The sequence below is a fragment of the Balearica regulorum genome, chromosome 23 (genome assembly GCF_011004875.1).
Source record: "Balearica regulorum gibbericeps isolate bBalReg1 chromosome 23, bBalReg1.pri, whole genome shotgun sequence".
NCBI classification, from domain to species: Eukaryota; Metazoa; Chordata; class Aves; order Gruiformes; family Gruidae; genus Balearica; species Balearica regulorum.
In genome coordinates, this window is record NC_046206.1 from 4,479,352 (window position 1) to 4,504,046 (window position 24,695).

At 42.7% G+C, this 24,695-nt stretch overlaps 1 protein-coding gene across 1 annotated transcript in view; it reads right to left on the reverse strand.

Annotated features, from left to right (window-relative positions):
- The window catches only part of LOC142604879 (uncharacterized), a 106,353-nt gene that overhangs the window by 43,282 nt on the left and 38,376 nt on the right, over positions 1–24,695 (reverse strand). The window contains exons 60-76 of the mRNA XM_075774337.1: positions 24,448–24,575; positions 23,442–23,574; positions 22,974–23,106; positions 22,333–22,485; positions 21,857–21,983; positions 21,440–21,651; positions 20,536–20,698; positions 20,041–20,123; positions 19,105–19,265; positions 18,734–18,875; positions 18,191–18,378; positions 17,996–18,074; positions 17,349–17,480; positions 14,226–14,312; positions 13,373–13,453; positions 12,469–12,573; positions 2,829–2,907 (exon numbers count right to left, since the gene is read on the reverse strand). Of these exons, the coding sequence (XP_075630452.1) occupies positions 12,557–12,573; positions 13,373–13,453; positions 14,226–14,312; positions 17,349–17,480; positions 17,996–18,074; positions 18,191–18,378; positions 18,734–18,875; positions 19,105–19,265; positions 20,041–20,123; positions 20,536–20,698; positions 21,440–21,651; positions 21,857–21,983; positions 22,333–22,485; positions 22,974–23,106; positions 23,442–23,574; positions 24,448–24,575 (2,019 nt within the window). The 3' untranslated portion in view covers positions 2,829–2,907; positions 12,469–12,556. The remainder of the gene's footprint in view (positions 1–2,828; positions 2,908–12,468; positions 12,574–13,372; positions 13,454–14,225; positions 14,313–17,348; positions 17,481–17,995; positions 18,075–18,190; positions 18,379–18,733; positions 18,876–19,104; positions 19,266–20,040; positions 20,124–20,535; positions 20,699–21,439; positions 21,652–21,856; positions 21,984–22,332; positions 22,486–22,973; positions 23,107–23,441; positions 23,575–24,447; positions 24,576–24,695) is intronic.

Here is a 24,695-nt window from a genome sequence, read left to right on the forward strand (position 1 = left end):
GAAAAAAAAAGTAGTTTTGAGAGGAAAACTTAAAAGATGGATGTGATGCATCCATTTTAGCATCAACATATGCTCCTGAGAGAAGAGCAAAAGAATTCTGTCATAGCATATCTGGAAACCTAGCAAACGTATGTCTCCACGTCCCTGTGCAAAAGTGAGTGGGGAGGAATTGCAGCGTCATATTTCCTGCATGTATAATCATTTTAGGGAAAAAAAGCCACCTAGAAGATCAGTAACAGCAAAAAAACCCAACCAACCAAAGGCAGCTGATGGTCTGGAGCAAAAACCTCAAAACCAGCAAATAATTCTGAAATAGTTTGCTCTTGTACCTGTAGGGTTAGTTTTGCTTTTAACAAGAGTTGCCAACAAATGGTCCTTTGCATTTCAAATGTCGCTTTAGTTCAAAGCCCTCTGCAGAGGTGAAGAGTAGTATGCAACCTAACCACTCTATAATTTGGCTGCCTGTGACTCCACCACAGCAACATTTTCTTTGAGAGGACAAGATGTACTTTGCAATCTGTTTTACTGTATCAATGCCTGAGCAGAAAGTCCAAATCAGAGCAACTGAAAAGACAAGTTAAGAAATCAAAAGATTAACATCATTTCCAAGAAGGGCAAAGCCCATGAATGCCTAAAGACAGATTCACTGTTTCCAAATCTAAGACACTTTCCAGTATTACAAAAGATCTCAAAACCATTAAGCCAAAACGGACAAAAAGGCCATAGGCATGGAAAGAATGAATCCTACATTTGCTCACTGGCATGTCTAATGTTTGTTAGAACTAGTAAATCTGGGAATTACTGCATGGGCCAAGACAGCTCATTGTGTAACAGCACGTGCGGGAAACAGCAGGTATGACCTCCCGGTTCAGTAAAACCATCCTCCATCAACATCTAACTAAGGCATGAGATTATGGTATCTGATGCACGCGAATGTGAAACTACCCTCAGAGACGGGCCTCATTTAACCCAATAAAGTCAGAGAACACTGCTGCACCCATCAAACAATGTTAAGTCTATTCACAAGGAAAAGTGTAAAGGTGGTACAACCCAGTTCAAACTGAAGCAACTCAAATACACACACAGCCGTCTTCCCTCCAATCTCACAATGGGCTTTTAAGTGGCAATATCACACATCAGTTCTTGCACGTAGTGCTGCATCATTTATTCAATTTAATCTGTTTTGTACCCTATTTGTGAACAGGTTAAAGGTATTCACCATGGCACGGCATCTTCATGTTCTAGTGGCTCCCAAATAAAAAAATGTTATAAACATTCAGTTAAATTCCAAATTTGGGCAGAATACACACACTATGATCCAGAACTGGAAAAACTGAGCTGGCAAACTATAGCATAGTTGGGAAGGAAGATAATTTACTTTCCTGGTCAGGTCTATGTACTGGTTTTTCATTTAGCCTTGCACGGTCTTTACAGCAAGGAGCCTTCCACCTTGTGTAGGTTTCTTAGCACTACAGGCGTACCATCATTATCATTATTATTATCATTTGAGGGTGAGGAAACATGTAGGGACCATAGCCATGGATGACAAGAAATACTTCTGTGCTCAGTACTAAACCAAAAAGAAAACACAATTCCTCCACTCAGTTTTTACTTGTAACTTCCTTTAGTCAGTTCTGCAGCCTCAACAGGAATAAGCACTGCTCTCCCTCAGTCAAGTAAGTAGCAATAACTCAAGATATGCAAAGCAGAGAAGCAGATTTTGAACTGTAAGTTAATATTCCTTCAAGCAGGCTGTTTCTTTTCTGCCTATAACTATGTTGTAAGCATGCCAAGAGTTAATTTACTAGCTCATAAACTGAGAAATCTGTCTTTAACACAAAACTGTGCTTTCTTGCTCCAGCCTCAGCCAGACTAGACAGGTCAGATGTCCCTACTGATTACACTGAACTTCACAGCTTTCCTTTACCTCCTTTAGCTTCTTTCAAAAACAGCTTCTTTGCACAGTTTTCTCTAGTTTAAACTAGCTCTCACCATCTCACCCTCCCACCTCCAAAAAACCCTAACACCTTTCCCCTTTTACCTGCTATGTTACTAGAGAATTCCTGCATTCTGGTCAAGAGGCAAGCAAGATGAAAAGGGAGAGGTGGCTTAAGGCAAAGTGCTACTCCACAGCAAAGGAGAAAGGGAGAATTCAAAGGTGGCAAAAACTGCTGTGCAATGCAGTATGTAAAACCTACGTAGGCAGGCAAATTGTACTAGTTTCTCTGTTGTGAGGTCTGTGTTCTGGCCCTGGTAGTATGTTGCTCAAAAGTTTATCCATAACAAGACTTCATACTATAGTTAGACAGTAGGATTTTGTATCATACTTCCTAACACACAGATTTTGAACAAGGCAGGGTTACCAGCATTTTATCTTGAGGTTAGTCACGTTTCAAGACAGTAACAAATAGTAATACCTACCTTCCACCGTAACTGTGTAAAAGCTAAAGTTCTTATGTGTGGCAGGTCTGAATTTTTCCTTATACTCAAATACAAAACTGATTTGGCAATAGCAGAAGAGACACCTGTAATATCTAAGTGTAGTAGGTAGCCTTTTCAGTGATGTCTATACGTACATTCCCTTCAAAATGATTAACAACTAGGAACTCTCAGTATTACATTTTTAACTATGTAATATGATGCAAGAGCTGAAGAACTGTTTGAGAGAGCTTACGATGTTGAGATTTCAGTGAAGACTGGAGGGGTACAGTGAAGACTTGTATTCCTATGAGGTGGAGAGTGCCTTCACTGTTATTAACTCATAGGCAGGCTTCACATTTGGAACAAAAACTGTAGCTAAATTACACAGTGAAAATTGTTCTTATTACCTTTTCTGGCAGCACCACTTCTAGCGCAAAGAACCTCTTCAGCAGACACCATGACACTGCTGGCTCATGTGTAGCTCTACTAGAAGAAGAAGGAGGAAAACACAGAAATTAATCTTCTCCCACAAACATTTGCAGACAACTGCTGTTCTCACTACAGTATCAACACTTACTGAAAATAGAAATGATCACAACGATGCTAGAAAGACACACCCAACTCACAGTTCATTTATTCCTGTAATTCAAGAGATTACTGCTGGTGCACCACCACACAAAGAATGCTGGGCTGGCTGCTCATGGGGGTAACAAATTCTCCAGGGCCCTACTGCAGATCTGTGATGCAGCACAGTAAAATCACATAACACCTATGTAAGCCAAGAGACAACATTGCACTTAGAGAGCATTATTATGGTGCCACTCTTGGGCCTTGACATAGTCTCAGAAATTTCCTTAGCATTACACAATCTAGGGCATCCTGATTTACAGAGACCCCAATGAGTTGTTCCAGCCCCATCCTCTGACAAAATCGCTAAGTCATTGTTAAGCTGGCTGCATTAATTTCTTCTGATACTAGAGATTTTCATAGAGGAAAAACACCCTCTTCTAAGTCATGCCTTATTACACCTGCTTTAACTAGGTCAGTTCACGAACTTTTTCCAAAACGTTATTTTTCAATGACTGAAAAACTAGTCCAGACCCACCAATGTGAAAGACCCCCCGGGAGCAGATATTTTCTGGCAGCGCTGCACACCCCATAATCACTCAATCCATCTAATTCCAGGTAACAGCACCAGAAAGCACAATGTAGTTTGCATTCATAATGACACTCAGTTTCTCGCTGAGACTTTCCATCAACTCCACACTGTGAAGTGCAGTTTATTTTTCTGCTGAAAGAAGAGTTTTAATTTGAAGGTGCAAAATTTGAGGCCATAAATGAAAGCCAGATAAACACAGAAATGCTAGACTGAAAGATGTTTACCTCCAGCACTTCTCTACCTAGCAGATTCTCTGGATTAACCATAATCACCACAGCAACATGAGCTACCATTTGTTACCTGCGAGATGCTATCTTCAAAACTCATTTGGCACCATTTAAATGCTCACATTACTAAGCATGCTATTTAGGAAACAAAGCTCAAGTGGAATCAACTTTAGCTGGTTTGGTGCTGCTAAAGTGTTTCTAGTGTTTTGCTAGGAATTTCAAACAGAAAGCCCACTAGCCCAGTCAGAGCAATGCAGTATGTTGGATTGAAGGACAAACATGAATTTTCTAGCAGACCCGCATAGCAAAGTGGTTCTAAACAATTTGGGGGGGTTTGCTATGTTTTTTATTTAACAACCTACTCTAAAACACCACTATGTTTGTCAACTAATGCCACTTTAATTGGAAAATGAATTGCAACAGGCCACCATTCTTTCTGAAAAGACTAGAAGACTGATTTCTTCTGTCCTGTGTTTTGTACAAATTTCAAGCAAAAATCTAAAACAAACAAGAGAAAGCATTGTTCTGCTTCTTGAAAGCCAGGATGATGACAAGACCTCCAACAAGATCTCTGTGAAAGCAAGCTTAAAAACATAACTGCTAAAGGTTTAAGAACAGCAAGGTACCCCCACCTCCAGGAGCTGAGCCACTGGGGAGCCTGGCAAAGCCACAGCTCTTCCAAGGAAAATATCCTGATCCCAGGATCCCCACGGGTGCAGCTGCTTGGTGGCTGCCCACAGCTGGTGTTAGTCATGGGTAAAGGCCATTTTTCCCTGCATTTGGGGGTAGGCACAGAAACAAGGGCCCCAGGCTGACAGGAACCACAGCCGGTCCCTCACCAGGCCCTCCCTGAGGTGAAGCGCAGCCTTAGCTCACCACAGGAGCTCTGCCACTGGTCCTCCCCAAACCCCCCAAGTCCTGCCTGAGGACTTACCACAAATGCAGCTCAAAAAGCACAACTTCGACATCACGGGCAAATATTCCTTGCCTACTCAGACGTACAGCAGGAGAAAATGGCCCTGCACAGCTGTGCCCAATGCCTGCTGACGAGAGGGTACGCAGCTGCTGTGTGCCACCTCCACACACAGGCAAGTTTCTCAGTGATCTGTTTTTGCTAAATACACATGCTTTGGAACAGATACATTTCAGTATTTTATACTCCTAAAACATCCAGGCTATTAACTGAAGAAAGATAGGCTTTTATATCCAGTATGAACAAAGATGAACATGATAAATATTCTTCAGGACATGTAATTAGGTGTAAAATAGGCAGAAAAGATAAAAAACCCACTAAAAATGGTAACAGATTTCTCTGCTGAATGAAGCGTTTCTGACAACTATGAAATCTCTCCCTTGAAAGTTGAAAAATCCATGTGCTGTCATGGTACCTGAGGTCTGTTCAACTTAACCAATCCTTTTTTAAACACAAAGAAAAATAGTGATTTTATAACAACTATGATACAGATAGCGTGGACTTGAAGCCTCAGACACAACTCAACTATTGCTGAGCCTCTGTTCCTTCCAATTTCACCCCAAGAGTCTGCAAATAGCCTTTTTGTACATTGTAATGGAACCACACTGTTAGTTGAACAACAATTTGGCCCAATCTCATTCCAATCTCAATGGGAAAAGCAAAGGGTACTTTACCAGTCACCTACTGTCAGCAGGCAAGAAATGTCCTAACATGAAAGTATCTTCACAATAAAAATATTGGAAATGATTGCATTGCATTATTTATTTTCCAAACCCATGAATTCTTCGGTCATACAGCACTTTTGCTCTGTCCTACTGTTCCAGCCCTACATAGTCTCCATACTTCTCCAGCCACCACTCTCGTAAAACTGGAAAACAAGACAACTTTTTGGGGTATGCAGCTACAAGAAAAACCACATTGTTCTGTACAAGCCTAGCCACTGAAGCAGAAATTCCTATGCTGTCAGTCTGCCAGGTCTGAAGCTCTGTAAGACTGCTTCACCACCCTAGATCAGGCTTTCCAATGGAGCAGCTGATACCTACACACAGCGCTTCAACAACCTCTGCTGCTGGCCTTATTTAGACCAGTACATCAGTTTGCTTTACACTCTCAGAAACTATTCCAATTTTCCTTCATAGGTAGCACTAAAGCTTCCATGGCCACATTCCTCTAGAATTTCTGCTTGGCCTTGCATGAAGCATCACTGTATGCTATTTTGTGAATTCAAGAAGATACCTGAAAACCATGAAGTTCTGCCACAGATCTGCAGTTTGGTGGCAAAAAAATTGCACAGCAGAGTTTTGAAAATCTTGCATGGCCACAATACCTACTTGAACAAAGGATTTACAGGATCAGGCTGCTGCACAAGTGATTGAACAGGAAGGAAATACACCCTATCTATCTTTGTGAAAAGATCTGAACACCTAGAACAGTCCCTGGCTGAAAGGAAAATACAGTTCCAAACAAGAATTAATTTTCTAGATAAGAAACTTCTCTCCTTTCCTTAAGAATCTCTCCCTTAGCTGTTCTTTGCCCTAGAAACATTGCCCTTCTGTTAAGTCTGCATTATGTGAGGCAGGCTGGTCTCAATAATACACTGGTCAACAGCAACAGCATACTGAAAGACTCCCATGTAATTGTGCCTTCTAGCCTTTCTGTGCCACGGACAGAATGGGGACACAGCTCAAAGCCATGCCTTTGAAAAGGCTCCCACTAACAGGTGTCCCTCTGCTCGTGTGACCTTTGTTTTAACTATGTAGAAAAAGAAATGATTTTATGTGAAACAAAAAAAAAGGGGGGGGGGAAAGAAAAAAAAAAAGGAAAAAAAAGAAAAAAAAAAGGGGGGGGGGGGGGAAGAAAATGCCGGCACCAGCCTGAACCTGAGTAAGGAGAATGCGCTGGTGCCAGCAAGGAAGGAGCAGAGACTGCATTTGCAGATAGGTTGTGCTCTCTCTTCTGTGCTGGTACCAGCAGATCCTCTCACCTACACATACTACTGCTGCCCCAGGCTTGACATCTCTCTGATCCCTCCCTGTCACGCTGGCTGAGTCAGCAGAGGTGAAGTTCCAGAAGCATAGAAGAATCCTTCACAGCTACAGCTGGCGGACACGAAGACTGTACGTGAAGCGGGGAAGTAAACGAAGCAAAATGGCTCACGTAAGTATGTGACACTTCACTATCTGCCTCCTATATTACAATCAGAGCCTTAGGGAGAGAATAAGGAACATCAGTTTTATCACACTGAACTGATAGTAATGATTCACAGATTTTAAACACCAGAAAGAATCACTCAGAAATTAAGATAACTACAGTAAGAAGCTGAAAAGCAGATCTGAATTAGGAAAATACAGAACAACAGAGGGAGACACGAACACATGGCAAGTGACATGAACTGTGGGGAGATGTATGAAAATTAAAGAAAGGAGAGAATTGAGTTATCCTTCTGTAACCTCTCTGAATGATTCACTGCTGATAAAAATCCCATTAACACTATCATTTATCATGTGAGTAAATTTACTTCCAGTAGAATTCCTGGTATATTTCACCTGGTCTCTAGGCCTGTTTTCCAGGCATTAAGTCAAAATCTCGGTGACTTCCCTGGCACTCTGAGTGGTCTGCAAATCAAAGAGTGTGCACTTAAACGGGAACAGTCCTGATCTGTGAATCCTAAACAAAGCGTAGAATTGCACTTAGCAGAGTCACTGTAGCACTAAAGACGGGGAGAAAGATAGACAGAGGGAAGAATGCAAAGTTGTGCTGAATGAATGGACTATGTGAAACAGCTCAGCAGTGTATCAGAAGTTCTGCACAAATAAAAACCAGAGTTTGTTGAGTAAGAGGGTAGATAAGATCCACAAGACAAAGAGTAGGAAATTCCCCCAAAGCAGAAAGCCCAATAGCCTGAAGAAGCTACCTTTACTTCTGGGGGCAAAAGTGGTGCCAAAGAGTCGGGGAGTGGGGAGAGTTAAAGTTCAGATACCACTCACAGCAGTGCTTTGCATCTGAATTTGAGCTTGGTTCTGCTACCTGCCTGCAGGGAAGACTGGGAGGAAGAAGCAGCCATGCAGAAGCACTACAGTTACGTGACAGAGGAAGAAAAATACACATACAGCTATTTTTAATTTTAAAGATGCCTACAGCAGTAGTTCCCTGCAGCCTTCTCCTTTCTTAAAGAAAAAAAAAGGCTGGTTTGTGAGAGGAGAATTTCAGAATTTCAGTACTGTCTTATCAAGACAAGAAATGTAAGGGCAAGACCATGCAACCCTGAACAAGGGCAACAGCCAAAGCTGGGCCAAGAAGTACAGAGCAACAGATGACAAAGATCACAATAAAACCTCCAGAAAACAACCTGGAGACAGCAAAAGCTTTTGCAAAAACTCCCCTGGTCACAACAAGTGCTAGCAGGAGAGTCACATTATTACTTTAAACAACAGAATACGCAGACAGCCCAAAAAAGACATTTCAACGATATTCTCTCAGACCATTCCAGTCTCCACGTGCCAGCTCCTAAATTGCAGCAATTTAGTAACTTCTCCTGGATTCAATTTGATCACTTTGTCTGACCATCTTCACTGTCCCTAGTAAACCAAACCTCCTATCCATGAAGACCTTCTTTTCCCCCCCATGCAGGGTTTTATTTTGGTGGGGTTTTTTCCCCACAGAAAATAAAGTCACCCCAAAAGAATGACTTAAGGGGAAAGTACATTTCAAATGTAATGTCCTATGAGATTGTAACAGACAATAACTGAAGTCCAGACAGGGATTTTATCCCAGGAAAATTGATCTGTTTCTTCCAGGTACATAAGTAAGGTGCCTGTGATCTAAAAGGGCTCAAAATCAGCCTTTTTATTAGTTCTGAAAGTTAACATACTGTCACACAAATATTCATTGGATGTGCTGGTGGAGAGGCTGCTAACTTACAGTATTACTCTGCACTGGGCGTTTCATCTAAGGAGGTCCATATGCTTTCTAGAATCGAAGACCTGAATTCCTCCAAGATTTGGAGAAGCAAGCTGATGTAATGCTGTCAGCTGGCTCCTTTTATCTAAAAAACAGTTGTGGAGAAAGGAGAGCATAAACCTAGGCTAATACTCCAAACAACCTCAGCTCCAACTTTCCACCAAGGTTCAAAAGATTCCCAAAGCACAAACATGAACAGATTTACCCCAAATCATTTACCAGCAGAACCAGAGAAAGCAGCTACTTGTAGCAACTTCCCTATTTACATATGCAAGTCCTCACGTGAGGTCAGAAGCACAATGCTGTTGTATTGGTATTTCAATTCAGGCATCCAGGTCAGTCATTCTGGGGAATGTGTTGGGTTTTCTCTGTCTTAACTCGCTCCATTCCTTTGCCATGCTGGGAGCAGCACAGCCCAGGCTAGAACCAGTCTATTCTCTTCATTGCGGCTTAAATTAATTTTGCTTTAAATTCCCAGAGGGCTCAAATCAGCTCTGCTAGATTAGGCTTGAATTACTCTATATTTCTGTCTGGAATAGCCAGCTATGAGCTACTTTGGAGGAAAGTTTATTACATCCCGAACAGACAGAATGTTCCCAAGACAGATCTCCCAGTTCCCAGCTAGCCAGCTCTAGCTGAGCTTTCTTTACAGGGTACACGCCAGGGCAGGTCAGCCGGGGTGCAGGAGAACTGCTCCCTGCTCCCCCTCAGCACCACCCAACGAAGCACGAACAGTAACTCCAAGGGGAAGTAACCGCTTGGCTGCACAGCCTCCTGTCCAGATTGCAGCTGGATCCAGCTTGCTTGTTGCTGAGATTAAACTCTTCCACAAGGTGAGTTTCTCCTTGAGTCCAGGATCTACACAACCCAGTCTCAAATTTCCTCCCAGTCCAGAAGGTGAACATGGCAGGTGGGAAGAAAAAAAAGTTCACAAAAGTATAAAACCCGAGGGGAGTAATTCTGCTGCGTGAATACTTCCTTTCTGAGCTTAGCTAAGAGTTTTGGAACTGCACTTTGCTAAGAGAGGGTGGAGAAGCCAAGGTAAGCAAAGGATTTATAACACTACAAAGTCTTCCTCGTTCTTAGTTACTGCTGACTTACAAAGCACAGGTAAATACACTGCAGGAAAACTCCTTAGGGTGGTAAATCATTGATGGGGGACATTTGCCGATGGACTTACTACGGATCAAATAACACTTACGTCTTAAATTTAAAATTATTTCTCCAGGAGAGAGTTCAAGGACTGTTTGCCTAGTGTACAACATTTCTTTTGCTAGAAGAGAAAAAAATTAACACTGGCTTCTCTGACAAGACCAAAAAAACCCCATAGGTCCTGACCTCATTTATAGCAAAATATCAAAATTTCATGTAAGTGGAGTAAATCCAACTGCACAGTAGCAAATAATAGGAGAGAACCATGTGTTTTTATAGTTCAAATTTCTAACTTCTGCAGCAGTGTTGTAATGTAAATCCAAACCACAAATATCCACTTTTTTCCTCTGATCTCTCCCCTGGTATCATTTGTGAGCACAGTCATTACCTGTCCCTCTTCCAAAAAGCTGTTAGCCCATGATCTACACGTAGGACACTGGTAATTCACCTTTCCTGCCTTCTAACATTGTGGTATAGCTCAGTCTGTGAATCCTCAAGAGCTTGGTGCTTCAGGCAAGCTGCTTTTGAAAACATGGTTTCTTACACCTGCCAAAAAGCGACTGGCCTCAACATCCAGCGTTACAAGAGGCCTTCAACCTACACAGCATGTTGACTTCCTTGTTGACCACAACCCAGTTATCAGCTAGTACCTCCCCTGGCACCATTTACAAAGGCCAACCTGTCAGACCTACGCACAATGGCTCTCCAGTAGAATTTAGTAAGAGTCGGGCACCTGGAAACTACCAGCTTTCTTAATGCCAGGTTCATTACTTTATCTATGTTTGGCTTTGCAAATTTGCTCCAAGAAATAGGCTTATTAGTGGCTCTTCTCCCAGTAAGAATAGCACAGGTATTCTTACCATACCACTTGGTATGGTTTTAGAACTACAAAATATAGAGTTGTTTGCTTCGTCGCTCAAAGGTGTAGGAGTGATGGGCTGCAGCAGATTTGTCACAGAGAACAGTGCATATTTTCTGCTATTTTGGGCATTGATTTGTCAGAACTTACACTGGCTGACAGATGGGTGAGGGGGAGATTGGGAATCAATGCCTGTTGCTTTTGATAGATGTAAGTGAATTTTGCAGGTCCCCCTTTTTCCAGGTCTAATACTGCCAGTCAGTACAAGGTAATGAGGAAAAACAAGTTTCCTCTTCCTCAGTTTCTTCCAGTTCTTCTAATGACTGGACACCTGACTTATTTAAGACAAGATTTTGTCCAGCTTAATTTATGAAGTCATCTTGTCTATCTGCTACTCTTTCAGGGTTATCTGTTTTCTTTCCCAGGAAAAGCTAGCAGCAGTAACTATTCGCTTCATCCAATTTTCATTTTCTCAGACTTCTTGCAAGACTGAATTCTGTAAGTTCAAGAGAAAACAGAGACTTCCCAGTGAAGTAACTGTTATTTCTGATGCTACCTTACAAAAACGCTGCGTCCCAACAAATTTTAGATCTCTACCAACCCAAAGCAGACACCACTTTTGCACTTCCCAAGTATCAGCACCATCTCATTTTGCAGCTCCATTGCTTCACGTCTTTTGCAACTGCAATCAACAACACAGCGAGTCAGTAATGTGATCTATGGTGACCGCTCCTGTATCTTTAAAGTATTACATGTCTTAGTACTTCTGCAAATCTCACAGAAAAGAGATGCTACCTGCTGGATTTCAAGTATACATCAACATAGGTCAGGACAAATGACACACATAGAACAAGTGTTACACTGAATGGACTTGAAGCAGAGGAATATGGTGTCTCTATAACCTCATATGTCCTCCTTCAATTTAATGGAAAAGATAGATGTTAAATATACAGAAGTTATGTTCGCACTGATTAGGTTTTACAGCCTTTTTTTTTTTTTTTTAAGAGGAACCTTGAAGAAGAATTATTCATCTATAGCTTTTGCAAGATTATCTAAATTTTTATATGCAGTTTTAATATGTTTCTCATTGTGCTGCTGATTCAACAGGTATGTAAAAGACAGACAGAGTCTATCCCGTGGAGATATGACCCACCTGAGGAGTTATAAAGTTATTTATAGAAGCTGGTCAAATAAAAGCTGACATAAAAGTACTAAGGACTTGTTAATTGAATACTTCAGCAATTCCAGAAATAAACCTACTGAGTTAAAGATGAACTAACCTGGGGCTGCAGCTTGTCCTTCTGCCAATTTCTGTGATTCACTATGCAAGCCCAGCGTCTGCAAGGAGCAAGGCTTCATTTGGCAAAGTTATTGAACATGTACCTGGCTTCAAACTGATTCACTGATGAACTATCTCAGTGAGACTATTCTCATAGAAATGGGGCATTTCCTATTTCAGGTTTCTGGAAACAACCAACAAATTAAGTGTTTCATCCAGGAATAAACCAACAAGTATAGTCTCCAAAACTCAGTAGCAAGCAACTCCTTCCATTTGCCGGTTTCCCAGTTTCTTTGGAAGCAGAATCCACAGTTTAATTCATGTTGCCCTGTGGTGCATGACTCCTTTTACCTCCAGTAGAAACACAATGCGCTCATGGATAGGTGCTGGGGACCCAAAGAAAGTGTAAGTATTAATTTCATTCAGGTCAGGGCTCACCTTCTTTGGACAGAATTTCAAAAAGCGAGATTGCTTGTTTGCCATATTTTCTGGACTTCGCTCTGGTAGGTGACACTTTTGAATCTTCTCACTTCCCCAATTTAGCTGCAGAGAGAAGAGAAAAAAGCAGCTGATAAGAGAAGATCAAATGTAATTCTTGTACTTCTGTGGTACACACTATGTCATTTACAAGTCCAGTACTTCACGCACAATAGGAAGATATTAACACGCATTTTCTTCTTTACTTAGCTTTAGGTTTTTAGTTCTGAAAGTAAAGATTTCCCATTTTGACTATAAATTAAAACCCTTCTTCTTTACTTCAGGCTTTGATTCCTCCCCTAGGAGTACAACTAATATCATATTCTCTTGACTCATGTTTGAGAACAAGATCATAGAAACATCTACTTCAGGCTACCTGCCCAGGAACTTTGGAGGGACAATGGTGTGATCTTTCAGCAGTGGTGTAAAAAAAGCTTCTTGGGAACCTTCATGTCCTGTGAGGGATAAAAGCACGGTATTAAAACCAGAAACTTTCGAAAGAAAACCCTGGTTCCTGGAGGTAGAACTGGGACTATCAGGAGGAAATCTCTGTCCTACACAGAGGCAATCCTGACTTCCACTAGACAATTTTCAAAAGCAGCCTTAATTTCAGTGTCCAATTTCTGGTGTCTTAGCTCTGTCTTCACTAAATGTTCAACATCATTAGGTCCTATTGTCTCTGAGTGGAGCTAAGGATGCTCAGAGGCTCAAGCTGGGAATCCAGAATGAAAATCCTCTTTAACTTTCAATCTTTACCTGTGGGGGGGAATTTCTTTAGCTGCAAAGGAAAATAAAAGCATCTCCAATACAGAAATTTGCAAATTTACATACATGTGACTTTGAGTAGTACACAAAACTCTCTCACTCAGGAGCTGTGGTGTGTAGTGGTCCTGGTTCTGGAGCAAATTCTTCACCTGGTCATTCTCATCTGTCAGTTCAATTTCACCTGCAACACGCAGTCATCCAGGTCAGGAAGCTACTAAGAGCTATGGCAACTAAACTCAAGGTAACACACAGCTGAAAAACGGCCCAAAGTCTGGGTGCATTTTAGTTGCGTACTGTGATTCAGGACTATATCTCAAAATAATTATCTGCCTCTCATCCTAATGGTCAGCCAGCCAAGTTACATTGATGCATATGCTTGTAGTCAAGGCAAAAACTAGGCCGTCCAACTCGATGCAAACCTCTTTTGCTGCGGGATAATACACTGCACTTGCTATGGTCTAGGAGAATTCAGTGGACAGCCATTACGGTTATGTTCTTCAGTGGCAATTTGAGAGGCTTAATTAACATGACTGTATTCAAGGACGGAGTGTGAGAACCTGCGAAGAATCCACCAGTAGATCTGGGTTGTTAGCACATTTCATTGTGTTGACATAGTAATGAAATCCTCATTGGACATTTTCTTCAGATGGACATTTTCATTAAACATTTCCATTGGACCTTTTTTTTTCTAAGAGCACTTAAAAGCACTGTATCTAGCTGTGTACGCATAAGAGGCAAGGATTAACCAGATAATGAGCACAGCCCAGGGCAGCCTTAGTAACTGTGACAAACACCATCAGGAACATTGTCTGGCTTTGTGAACACACTGGGAGGCTTGATGACAGTTTCACACTGGAAGACAGAATGAGCTGAAACTACCCAGCTCATTTCATAACTCAAAGCCACACACAGCCATAAACCAAAGAGTTCCTTTTCAGGGAACTCAACCATACCTTCCTTCTCACAGCCACAGCAGCATTTGATGCTCTCCAAGAGAAGCTGAACTTTACACTGAATGTTGCAAAGGGCCTTTTCATTTTCTGTTAAGAGAGGCATAAGTCAAAGCAACCGAAGAAAAACCAACAGCCCTGTGACCCTTCTCCAAATTCCAAATAAAGTGACCCTGCACTTGATCGCTCTTATCAGCGGTCTCAGGAAAATGGCCCCCTTCTGAATGTAAGGGGACTTCACAGCTACTCCAGACAGTGCTAAACTTCCAGAAGATTCCATAGACCACTAGAAAAAGAGCTACCAACATTAAATACTTAAGAAGTAGAACAAAAACAATGGGTGCACCACTCCTCTTTTTATTTGTTCTTCCCTTTCCAACCATTAACAGAGCACGAACAGAAACACTGTGTGAAACTCTGGTCTTTTCATTGATACTCTTTGGTTGTGTGGGAAAAAAAAGACCCAAATCATTTTGAAATGTTATGTTTACTTAAAACTGAAGTGTACTTGTTAAGAAAACCACAGTGGGGAAAAAAGAAAACTTCTAGGAAAATTCCATATGCATATCTCTGTTTTGATCTAAAACAAAAAATTGTTTTCATTGGAAAACTGTTAAAATAATTAAAAAAAACACCTAATTTTATTTACTACTGCCTTCCACCCTGCCTTTTACAAATATAACCTGGAACCACAAGTCACAGAGATAACTTTATCACCTGTCTGGGTACTGTGTTTCCCTGTGGATATTACAGGGACAGCAATCACTGAAGACGTTTACCTCCATGTAGTACTGTTATAAACATATCTGCTCATAACCTAAAAAAGAAAGCAATGAGGAGAGCAATGACAGTTTTTTCACTACTATATTCTAGAACAAACAGAGCGGCCTACAGGTGTTTTGTACTGTTTGCCTGTAGGTACATGTTTTGCTTCCTAAAATCCTCCTGGTTTTGGAAAATCCCTTCAAAGTGTCAGTAAGTTCCTAAGTTCTCCCAAAGTGAAGCTGCAAAGGAATCAAAACAAACCACTTGTTTCTGGGAGCAAGCTCAGAAAACATGGAACAACCAAAATAAGCAGAGGAGGGCAAAAGACCTTGCAGTTCCTCTGGATCCACCAGAGACACCAGTTAGTGGAAGCAAAACCTGAGAGCTTCTGTCTTGGCTGCTGGGCACTGAAGTCTCACTCTCTTAATAGCCACTATGGTTATGCAAAAGCAGAAGCAGCAAACACAGGTTTGTGTGTAGGAACCAGGAAGGAGTGGATTCACGAAGCTCTTCACATACAAGCAATTCAGTAAATATTGCAATGAGAAGAGAACAGGCTTTGCCGTTGGAGCCAGCTGGCTGAAGCCTACCTGTGGGGATTGCCAAGGTACTGTGCTGGCTTACAGTCAAGAAAATTTTACGTTGATGCAGTTCACATGGAGATAAGGAATATTGCGCAGGAAGAGATGGAGCAGGTGTTCTGATTCCGTTCCTGTTCCACAGAAGCAAAGCGCGCTTCACAGCCAGGCTCTCTTGGCATCATACAGACGGAGCAAAAGAATAATAATGGTAGGAAGGATATTTTCCATTTAAAGATCAGGCTCCCATAGCACTGGACACCAGCAGCTACACTGATCCCTGTACTCACCACTACAGGGAATAGCTTAAGTGTACCCTTTGCTCAAAAATCACATCTCTAGAAACCTTCAAGGTCTCTGCCAGCAGACTTTACTGAGATCAACAGGACTATATTGAAAACATGCACAGGCAAAATAAAGATGCTGGGCAAGGCTTAGAAGGATGGCTTTAAAGTATACTTGAAAAACCCTCACAAATACCCTTCGTATCAGAGATCAGAAAGACTATACAGAATGCATCGGCAAGTAGGAGCTCTTAATGCCTCACATCTTTTCTGCTCTACTGACTTAACAATGAAACTATAAAAGTAGCAAACAATGTCAAGAACATCAGCTTCCTTCTCAAGCCTACAAATTCTTGATAATCCAAGGCAAGTGTGAAAGTATTTCAACCAGGTTAAGCAAACAGAAAAGGGGTTCTTCATTACATATTTGACCAAGTACATCTCTAAATACATATCTATTCTGATACTTCAGGTACTGCAGCTCTGTCCAGAGACACACACACTCTCCCATAATCCACCTTTAGCCATTGCCAAGGATCAGCTAGGTTCCTCAAGAAAATGAGCTGGTGGCTATTTTACTTTGCAGAAGACGAACTAGTTCTTCTGTCTCTTCAATCCTCCCAGCAATGCAGCTCCTCTTTATTTCCAGTAGCAGAGCTTCATCCCTTTTTGTAGCCCAAGAATCCCGCAGCTCAAAAGAGGTCTGAGCTCCCCATGCTTGTTTGATGTTTGCTGTCTGTTACAGAAATTCAAAACAAAAGCAGAGTGCAAATTCAGTGGACAGCATCAAGGGACTGCTATGCCACCACTAAGGCAGCCTAGTCCAACAGGACAGGATCTACTGCCAGTGTTATACAGATTCAGTGACTCCAGAGTACGTGGCAAGCTGCATAGTGCATGTTGATAGCATATTCAGGTCTTTACAAAGCTCACTGTATCTGAATTTCAAAATAATGCAAATGATCCACCCCTAATTACTCCAAAACCACACATTAATAATTTCAAACTCTAAGCATTACAGTCTAAAAATTCAGCAACAGCTTGAGGAAAACATTCAGTTCAGAAGACATCCTGCTTCTTTTAACTCTTTGTTTGTTTACTGCTATAAACAAGTGCACATGAAGAGAACCAGCCACCTTATGCTCTTACTGGTAAATTGCTCCCTGAGATTACAAATCTTGGCTGTATTACAACATTTCCCCCAGAAACCTTTTGTGATGAAGAGAAAAGCTCTAACAAATGAATTTGCAAGAATCAAAAATGCTCTGTTTGTGTAAGTACTTGCTGAGAGAAAGAAGGAAACAAGTCTACACATGTAAATTAGTCAAACACTTTGGTCTCCTTATTGACCTTCTGGTGACTTTTTACTGACCTGCAGCTCAAAAGCAGACATTTGTGCATGTGTTTTACCGAGGATGAGAGACAACTTCTCTTCCCCCATTTTGTAATCTTACATCCTGTCCACTATAGGGAAACAGGAACTGCAATAGTTTTGTTACCTGGATTAACAAGGTCTGAAGGTTGCTGCAGATTCACCAAAGCTTGCTTGATCTCACACAGAGTCTTGGCAAGTGGAGAAGCTGCTATCAGGGCCTCCACCTCCAACTCGGTCAGATAAGCCAACTGGAGATCTAAACATGATGAAAAAAACCAGGGACACTTTTAAGCCTAAAGAAGAGGAGTCTCTTCATGGCTGGATGACTACAACATACATGCTGTCACAAGGTAATATGGTATTGAGCAGAGAGAATGCCTACCAAGAGGCTGTGAGGATCATGGAACTGATGATACAGATTTTTCCTGACATCCCCACATTAGCATTTAATTAGTATAATGACACTCAATCTCTTGTGGTCACTTAATATATAGGTGTAAAGTGTCTGTGGGAACAAAAGTTCCTTGACTTCCCTCTTACAGAGGAATAGAGGAGGCAGAAGAGGCTTTCTTGAACTGGAGAAATTTCAGTTGTCCACCTCAACAAAAAAATTTATGTGAAAGTAAGAAATAGCATAAATGGGAAAAAGTAATTATATGTTTGCTTTGTTAGCAAACATAAATACTGTTTCTTAACCTAGACTTCACTGAATCAGCCTTCTACTGTGATCTCTGAAAAGTACTCACGGCACTCACAAGTCACTACCCTTACCATGTTCTTCATGTCCAGGGAAGCTGAAAAAAGCATCTTTCCTACTGAAGAGCTCATATTGCTGAGGCAACTCATGATCCTGCAGGATAAAAAGGGTCCAAGAGTTAAAGGAAATAGGCAAGTGGAAAAACTAGCAAGGTTTTTCTCTCACTAGAAAGGTGAGAGATGGCCCAACAACAGACACCTGCAACTCACCTGCCCTTCCACTACTTCTGATTTATTTTCACTGGCCAGGCTGCCCAGTGAGGGTACAACTGCCACCACATCCTGTCCTTGGACCTTCTGCTCCATCTCTTGTTTCACAGCTACGTTCTTGTACAGAGCATTCCCAAGCAGCATTTCCAGAGTTTTCATTAACTCTGTTGCCTCTTGCCATGGAGCACCTAATGAACCCGACAAGCAATTTAAATGGATTTCTACAGAACCACGTGAAGGACTATACTTATCTCCAGAGCAAAACCAAAAGCATGAACCTTTCTTTGGAAATTCCACTATATGGTTTTAAGATACCTCATTCTGTAACATTTCCAAAGAACTCTGTGCTTCCTAAGCTGACAGACCTGTCTTCTGACTGAACTCACATGAAGACAGGCTGTCAGCTGTTACAGAACAACAACATGGGAAGACATGATCTTGTGGGATCCCATCTCATGTGTGAGCCATGCCCTTTTTTAACTGCACCACTGATGCCACCCCTACGCTCTGCTTCCCTCTTGCTCTGCACTCTCGTTCTCCCACCTGCTTGAAAGTTGTTGCTACAGTGTTCATCGCATTGTTCAACACCCACTGCTGCCCCGCTGCTGTCTGCAGGTTTATGACCGCAAATCCTTTGCCTGGTGAAGATTTTCAGGCCTTCAGAGTCCAGTGCTTGCACCATGTCCTGTTTCCAGAAAGCAGCAGTATTATACTCTGAAAGCCTCACAATCCACCCATTCCACATTCTGTCTTTCATATCAAAACAGTGATGAGCAAAACTATTTTATGCCAGAATAAGGTACCAAAAGGAGTAAAACCTATCCCTCAGTAAACTGCCACTTCAGCAGAACCATTTATCTTACAAATTTCACAGTTCCAAGGCTCCCTTCCCTCAGTTGTTTCTTCACACTAACCGTGAGATTTTGAACCTGCTGGCTGATTCCGTTGTAAAACACCAACACATCCCTCCTGTGCTTTGCCAGCTGAGATGCCAGGTGCAAATTCTGATCTTCCAGCTTATCGTACAGGGTGCGAACACTGAAGTCCTCCAGAACTCGCAGTGCAAAACGGTCTTCTGAAACACAAGGTATGTCTCACACTTAACCACCGGCCAGAAGTCTACTAATTTATTTCCCAGAAGGGGCACTGCCTGTCCATAGGAGGCAACAGCATTTTGTGTACTGTGGAGAAGGAAAATGGTTGAGGCAAGAGATGTACGAGAAAGTCTCGTTCCTTAGTGAGGGGGAGGATGATAGAGCGTTACTACCAACTCCTAACTTGTCCAGTAAACCATCAGGATGCTACTTCTCTGTAAGCTGTTCTCAGCATCACTAGATGGTGCCATCTGCTGGGCTCTGGACTTGCTGTACCCTGTGAACATCTTGAAACTCCCAAGATGAAGTCATCCCCAGAAGGCAAACAAGGCCCATGAGTGCCTTCAGAGAATGGAATGACCAAGAAGAGAACCCAAGACAATATTTTTAAAGATCTTTATTTTCTCCAGTAGTCATTTGACCCCACTGTTGGTTTAAAGGACTTTTCAAGGCTGGTCACCTACTCTCCTAACTCTTAAGGAAGAAAACACTAGTTGACCCCAGTAACAGGAGGTTACACTCCCCAACTGAAAAGATCAAATGAACCTAGAATGGAAATCTGTGCGTGTGGGGTGTAAATGTGTGCAAACATGTGAGTGCATAGCAGTCAAAATGCCTGTGTGACCTCATGTGCGTGCACAAATTTCTGGGTAAGTATCAAAATAGCGTACTAGGGAGTTAACAGAAGACAACAGAACGGAGAGTAGGTGGAAAGAAACCAACGGGAGAACATCTGGGGTTGGCACAGCACTTCACCTGCATTATATGTAGCTCCTTTCTCTCCAAAGCCAGCATCTTCTCCAGAAGCATGAGGACCCACCGTCTGATAGAACTGAAGGCTAGAGGGAATGACAGAAGAGAGTGAAGAGCATCTCGTTCTCCTCAGTAAAATCAGATACTGCAGTATCACCAGCCTAGTTCAAGCAGAAGGATAGGTTTCTCGTCTAGATTTTGAAGTCAAAACATGCAGGGGAAGCCTAGGCCAGGTAACTCAGGTAATAGTACTCTGTGCAGAAGACACAACAGAGCTGTGTGTCTTCTCTACGCTACACTGGAAGAGAGATGGAATACTTATGGGGAACTCCTGGGTAATACCAAGAAACTCCCTGTGCAGCTAGAAATTCAGCGTACTCTAAAGCCGGCAAGGAGTCCAGCATCAGGGACTGAGGGAGTCAGTAAATGCAATAGGACATGCTTTTGTACTATCAAGGTCTGAGCTCCTAATACCTACACCATGCAAAGGTGGCTTACCTGTCTTTAAGGAGGATGTACTCTGGTGGGACGTGTGGCTCGCCCAGGCTTCTCCATCGTGGCTTCCAGCTCTTGAGGGGGCTAATGGTGGGGACAGCAGGCTGAAGCACTATAGCCAGGGTTGTCAGCATCACAGTTAGGAAGCCCAGAACAAAGAGGACCGCTGGGGAAGCCAAGAGAGATGACAAGAAGTTAGAAACACAGGAAGCAGCATGTATCAATAGCACAGTCTCCCTTTTACACTTTACTAAACACTCTCCCTCCCACACCAAAGCAACATTTAGCAACTTTCATGTTCACTACGTGGGCTTCTGCTTCTCCCCTTGCTGATCTGGCACATGCAAGCAAGGAGGAAAAATGTTTTCAGCACTGGTAGCTGAATGTGACAGAACCAAGGATCACGCTTGCAAGCCACACTTTCCTCTCTTGCTTTACTGTCCTCTCACTGATGGACAAGGGACTGGTATGTGCACAGCACTTACACAGAGGTAGAGCTTTGAGGAAAGACCTTAATTGCCCTTGTGTTTAGCCTTTAGTGAACTTTTAAATGGTGCATTTAATTTCAGCTTAGTTTTTCACGGAAACACACTGGCACTTTCTGCTTTCATGCCAAGGAAAACAAAGCCCTCAATTACTTGAATTCTTCAAGCAGGGTGTGGGGAGAAACACAACTGCTCCTTCCCTCTCTCCCCCCTTGAGCTCCTACACAGGCAGGTTCTTGGCTAGAGAGCAGTGAACTTTGGGAAGAGAAGCTCCACAGGAGAAAGGGATTAAAACTGACAAAGCCAGTGGTTTGATGGTGTTTCCAAACAAAATGCTTGTTTAAACACACCCAAAGAGGTACAAGAAAGGTCGTGGCTAAGCATCAAGGTTCAAGGTAGGCATCACAGTGTTTTGGCTGTACCTGTGATAGCAGCCCAGTTAGGAGCTAAGTTCAGATCCTGTTGCTTCAAGACCCCATGTCTGGCCAGCTGGAACAGAGAAGAGGGCTGGAAGGACACATTTCTGGGGTCACAGCCCACATTTGCTTCATTCACAGTCACAATCAGGAAGTGTTCCTGAATGGTCTTATCCCTGAAAACATACGTCCCAGACTCCAGGAAAACATGGGCAAACCTAAAAGGGAGAAGGCAGGCAGGCACTGGTTGATCCAACCTTCCTTTAGCCTCCAGCTGTGATGAAGATTAAATACGTGGACTTAAACACAACAAACTTTGGCATTTTCACATACTGCTCGCTGCCAAGGACCTACTGATTTTGTGCAAGACTCACTCAAAGTCATGCCCATAACACATGCACTATTAATCACACCAGATATTACCAGGAGATGTTGAGGTGAGTCTCCTGGATGAGGTGGTGTAGCCTTCGGAAGGGTCCAAAATCCCAGCTTGGGTTGCTGTTATATAGATGCTGCTTCTGATAAACAGGGTAATGGCTGGATGCACGATCTGGGAACAGTTCAGCACAGTGTCAGCAACTCTGACCCTCTTCAGTTACGATAGCTGACAATGGTCTGGCAAAGAACTATGTAACTGCATTTCTACTGCCCAACAAAGACCTACGCTTTCTAACAGGGGAAAAATTTTGTCTCTCTCCTACAGAAATCCAGTCAAAAAGTAAAAACCACCAGCTAAGTCACTGGCGGAGCCTAAAGTTCTGGAATACCTTGAGTGCAACAGAGACAGGGAGGTGAAGGAATGCGCTCGTACATACAGTACTACCAAACGTGCAGTCATTGCGCTAAAGAGGGCTGGACACATAAATCTGCAAAGAGCACACTGACTCAGCAACACTCACTGTGGGAACTGATGCTAAGCTGGAAAAGGATCGCGTCTCCTGCTTCCAGACATACTACTGGGTTAGGAATGAGGGGCAAGGCATGAATATCTTTGGAGGTAGTCCTCTGGACTCGACGACCTTTCTGCAGCAACTGATCTGATGAAAAATCTCCTGCCACAGGCAACAGAAGAAAACAGAATGAATTCCACAAAATGAGCAGCATGTGAAAACACCTAACCCTTGGCACTGAAGAACAATTTCTTTTGTATCTGTGGGCAATTACAGCTCACAATGCCAAATTCTGCTCTCAGTCACACTACCACAAATGAGGAGCGACTGCAATCAGGAGCCAGTGCACACTTGCCAACAAATCTGCCTCCAAATGGAGTTTCCTTCTAGTTCCTTGGAAGGCCAAAATTATCCTACAATCTTTATTTGACCCGTTCCCAGGGAGCTAACTGTGCAGCCAGTGCAGGTCCCCATTGTTTACTCCCAGACAGAATGAGATCTCTCCCTACTTTGTAAATAGTTTGGAAGTGTCTGACAATAAATTCCCTCTGTGCCAACTTGCTGTCCGCTTGCTGTGCCAACTTGCAAGGAAATGAATGGCTTGGTCTGGCTGGAACTTACGTTCACTCTCAGGGGCTCTCAAGCCTTACCCGTGAGAAATGCATCCAGAACATCTGTGCTGGAGACAATGAAACCTAGCACTCCACTGGGACTAAACAGAACCAAATGCACCCGCTGGCTTTTCTGCACATGTTCATCTGGGCCCAGAACGTTTGCCACTTCCTATTAAAAGCAGAGGGGAACACTGATCACTGATACAATCAACCCTGGATTCAGACCCTGGTTTCTGACTAACCTTACCTTCAGCTGTACAAGACTGCTCTAGTGAGGATTTTTCCCCATCATTCAGGAACCGTCATTTCTCAGTAATGTACCAACCTCCTGCCTGATCAGTACTCTGGGTAATGAGACATACTGAGCCTCTCCTCCTCCTCTCTGCTCACAGCTTCATACCCTTCAGTAACCTCAACCCCCAGAGTCCCTTTACCTAACTGTAATCTGTAAGGGCTCTCTCCAGACTTGCATGCTGAGAAAGCATTCCTCCACTCCATACTTACCCTCACTTCTCCTTCATTCATCCTCAGAAGCAGCTCTCTATTGATGCCAAATCCCAAGGAGATCCATGGGGCTCTCAGCAAACACAGTTGGTCACAGAGCTCCTCAGCAGAGACATACTGCTTGCAGTGACATCTATAAAGCAGACAAAAAGTCGTGGTCACTTACGATCCCTGAGCAAACAGCTACAACATACTGATGGTCAGGATAGCCCCAGCATCTTACAGTCTATACAATGAGTGGGCCTACTGTATATCCATGGAAAATAGCATAAAGCAAACTCACAGTCCATCTCATCCAGTACTGTGTCTGCAGTTCAATGCATGTGAAAGGCAAAATGTTATACCCCACTCTCTAACAGCCCTCTCTTGGTCTCTATAGAGATCAGCTTCAGTCCTGTACCACAGCATTAGGCATCCCTCCCCAAAGTTCTGCTTTAAGAAAATGCTTGAAAGCAACAAAGTCTAATTTTAACACACTAGATTTCTTTGCAATCCAGAAATTGGAGGAGATTTTGCAATACAGAAATTCATTCACAAAGAGAAAAAAGTAGTATCATATGACAAGGACTAGCTTCAATGTTTTGGTCAGCATTAAAAGGTGGGTGGGGAATGAGGACCAGTTCCCTCAGTTCTGGTCTAAATGTAATAGAGTGATCATCTACTTTAGGGGGGGCTCGACCTGAGGTACGTGGAAAAGGTCTACCTCAGAAACTGTGAGCTCTGTCCACCCTCACCTTGTCACTCTGTTCATTCTGGTGTCTCCACCCAAGCATACAAAATCACTAGGTAATGTTGAAAACACAGGCATACCCTCCAGGTAGAGGAATGAGGCCAATGAATGAGGACTGAAGGCCAGTATCTTCACAGAAAAGAACTCCCGGAATGGAAAGTTTCTCAAAAACACCTCCCACAGCTCTACCCTGGAATGACCTCATGGGATCAGTAACTCAGCCAGTCAGAACTAATTGTGAAGTGCCTCTTAATGAGAGGCTGGGCTGAGACTTACATGCCCAGCTCTGCATTAATCTCTCCACCTGCAGGCCCACAAGAAGGAGAGCAGTCATATCGCTCAGGAGAAACACACTGGCGCGTAGATGCTAGACGGACCTCTCCAGGAGCGCAGAGCTCATCCACCTGGAAGAGCAACACTCAACTAATATGTGAAACCAGACAAACTCTTGCACTTCAACCGATATGCAGTATCCCTAAAATTCTTTTCCTCCCCCACTCACACTGCTGACATTCAACATAAAG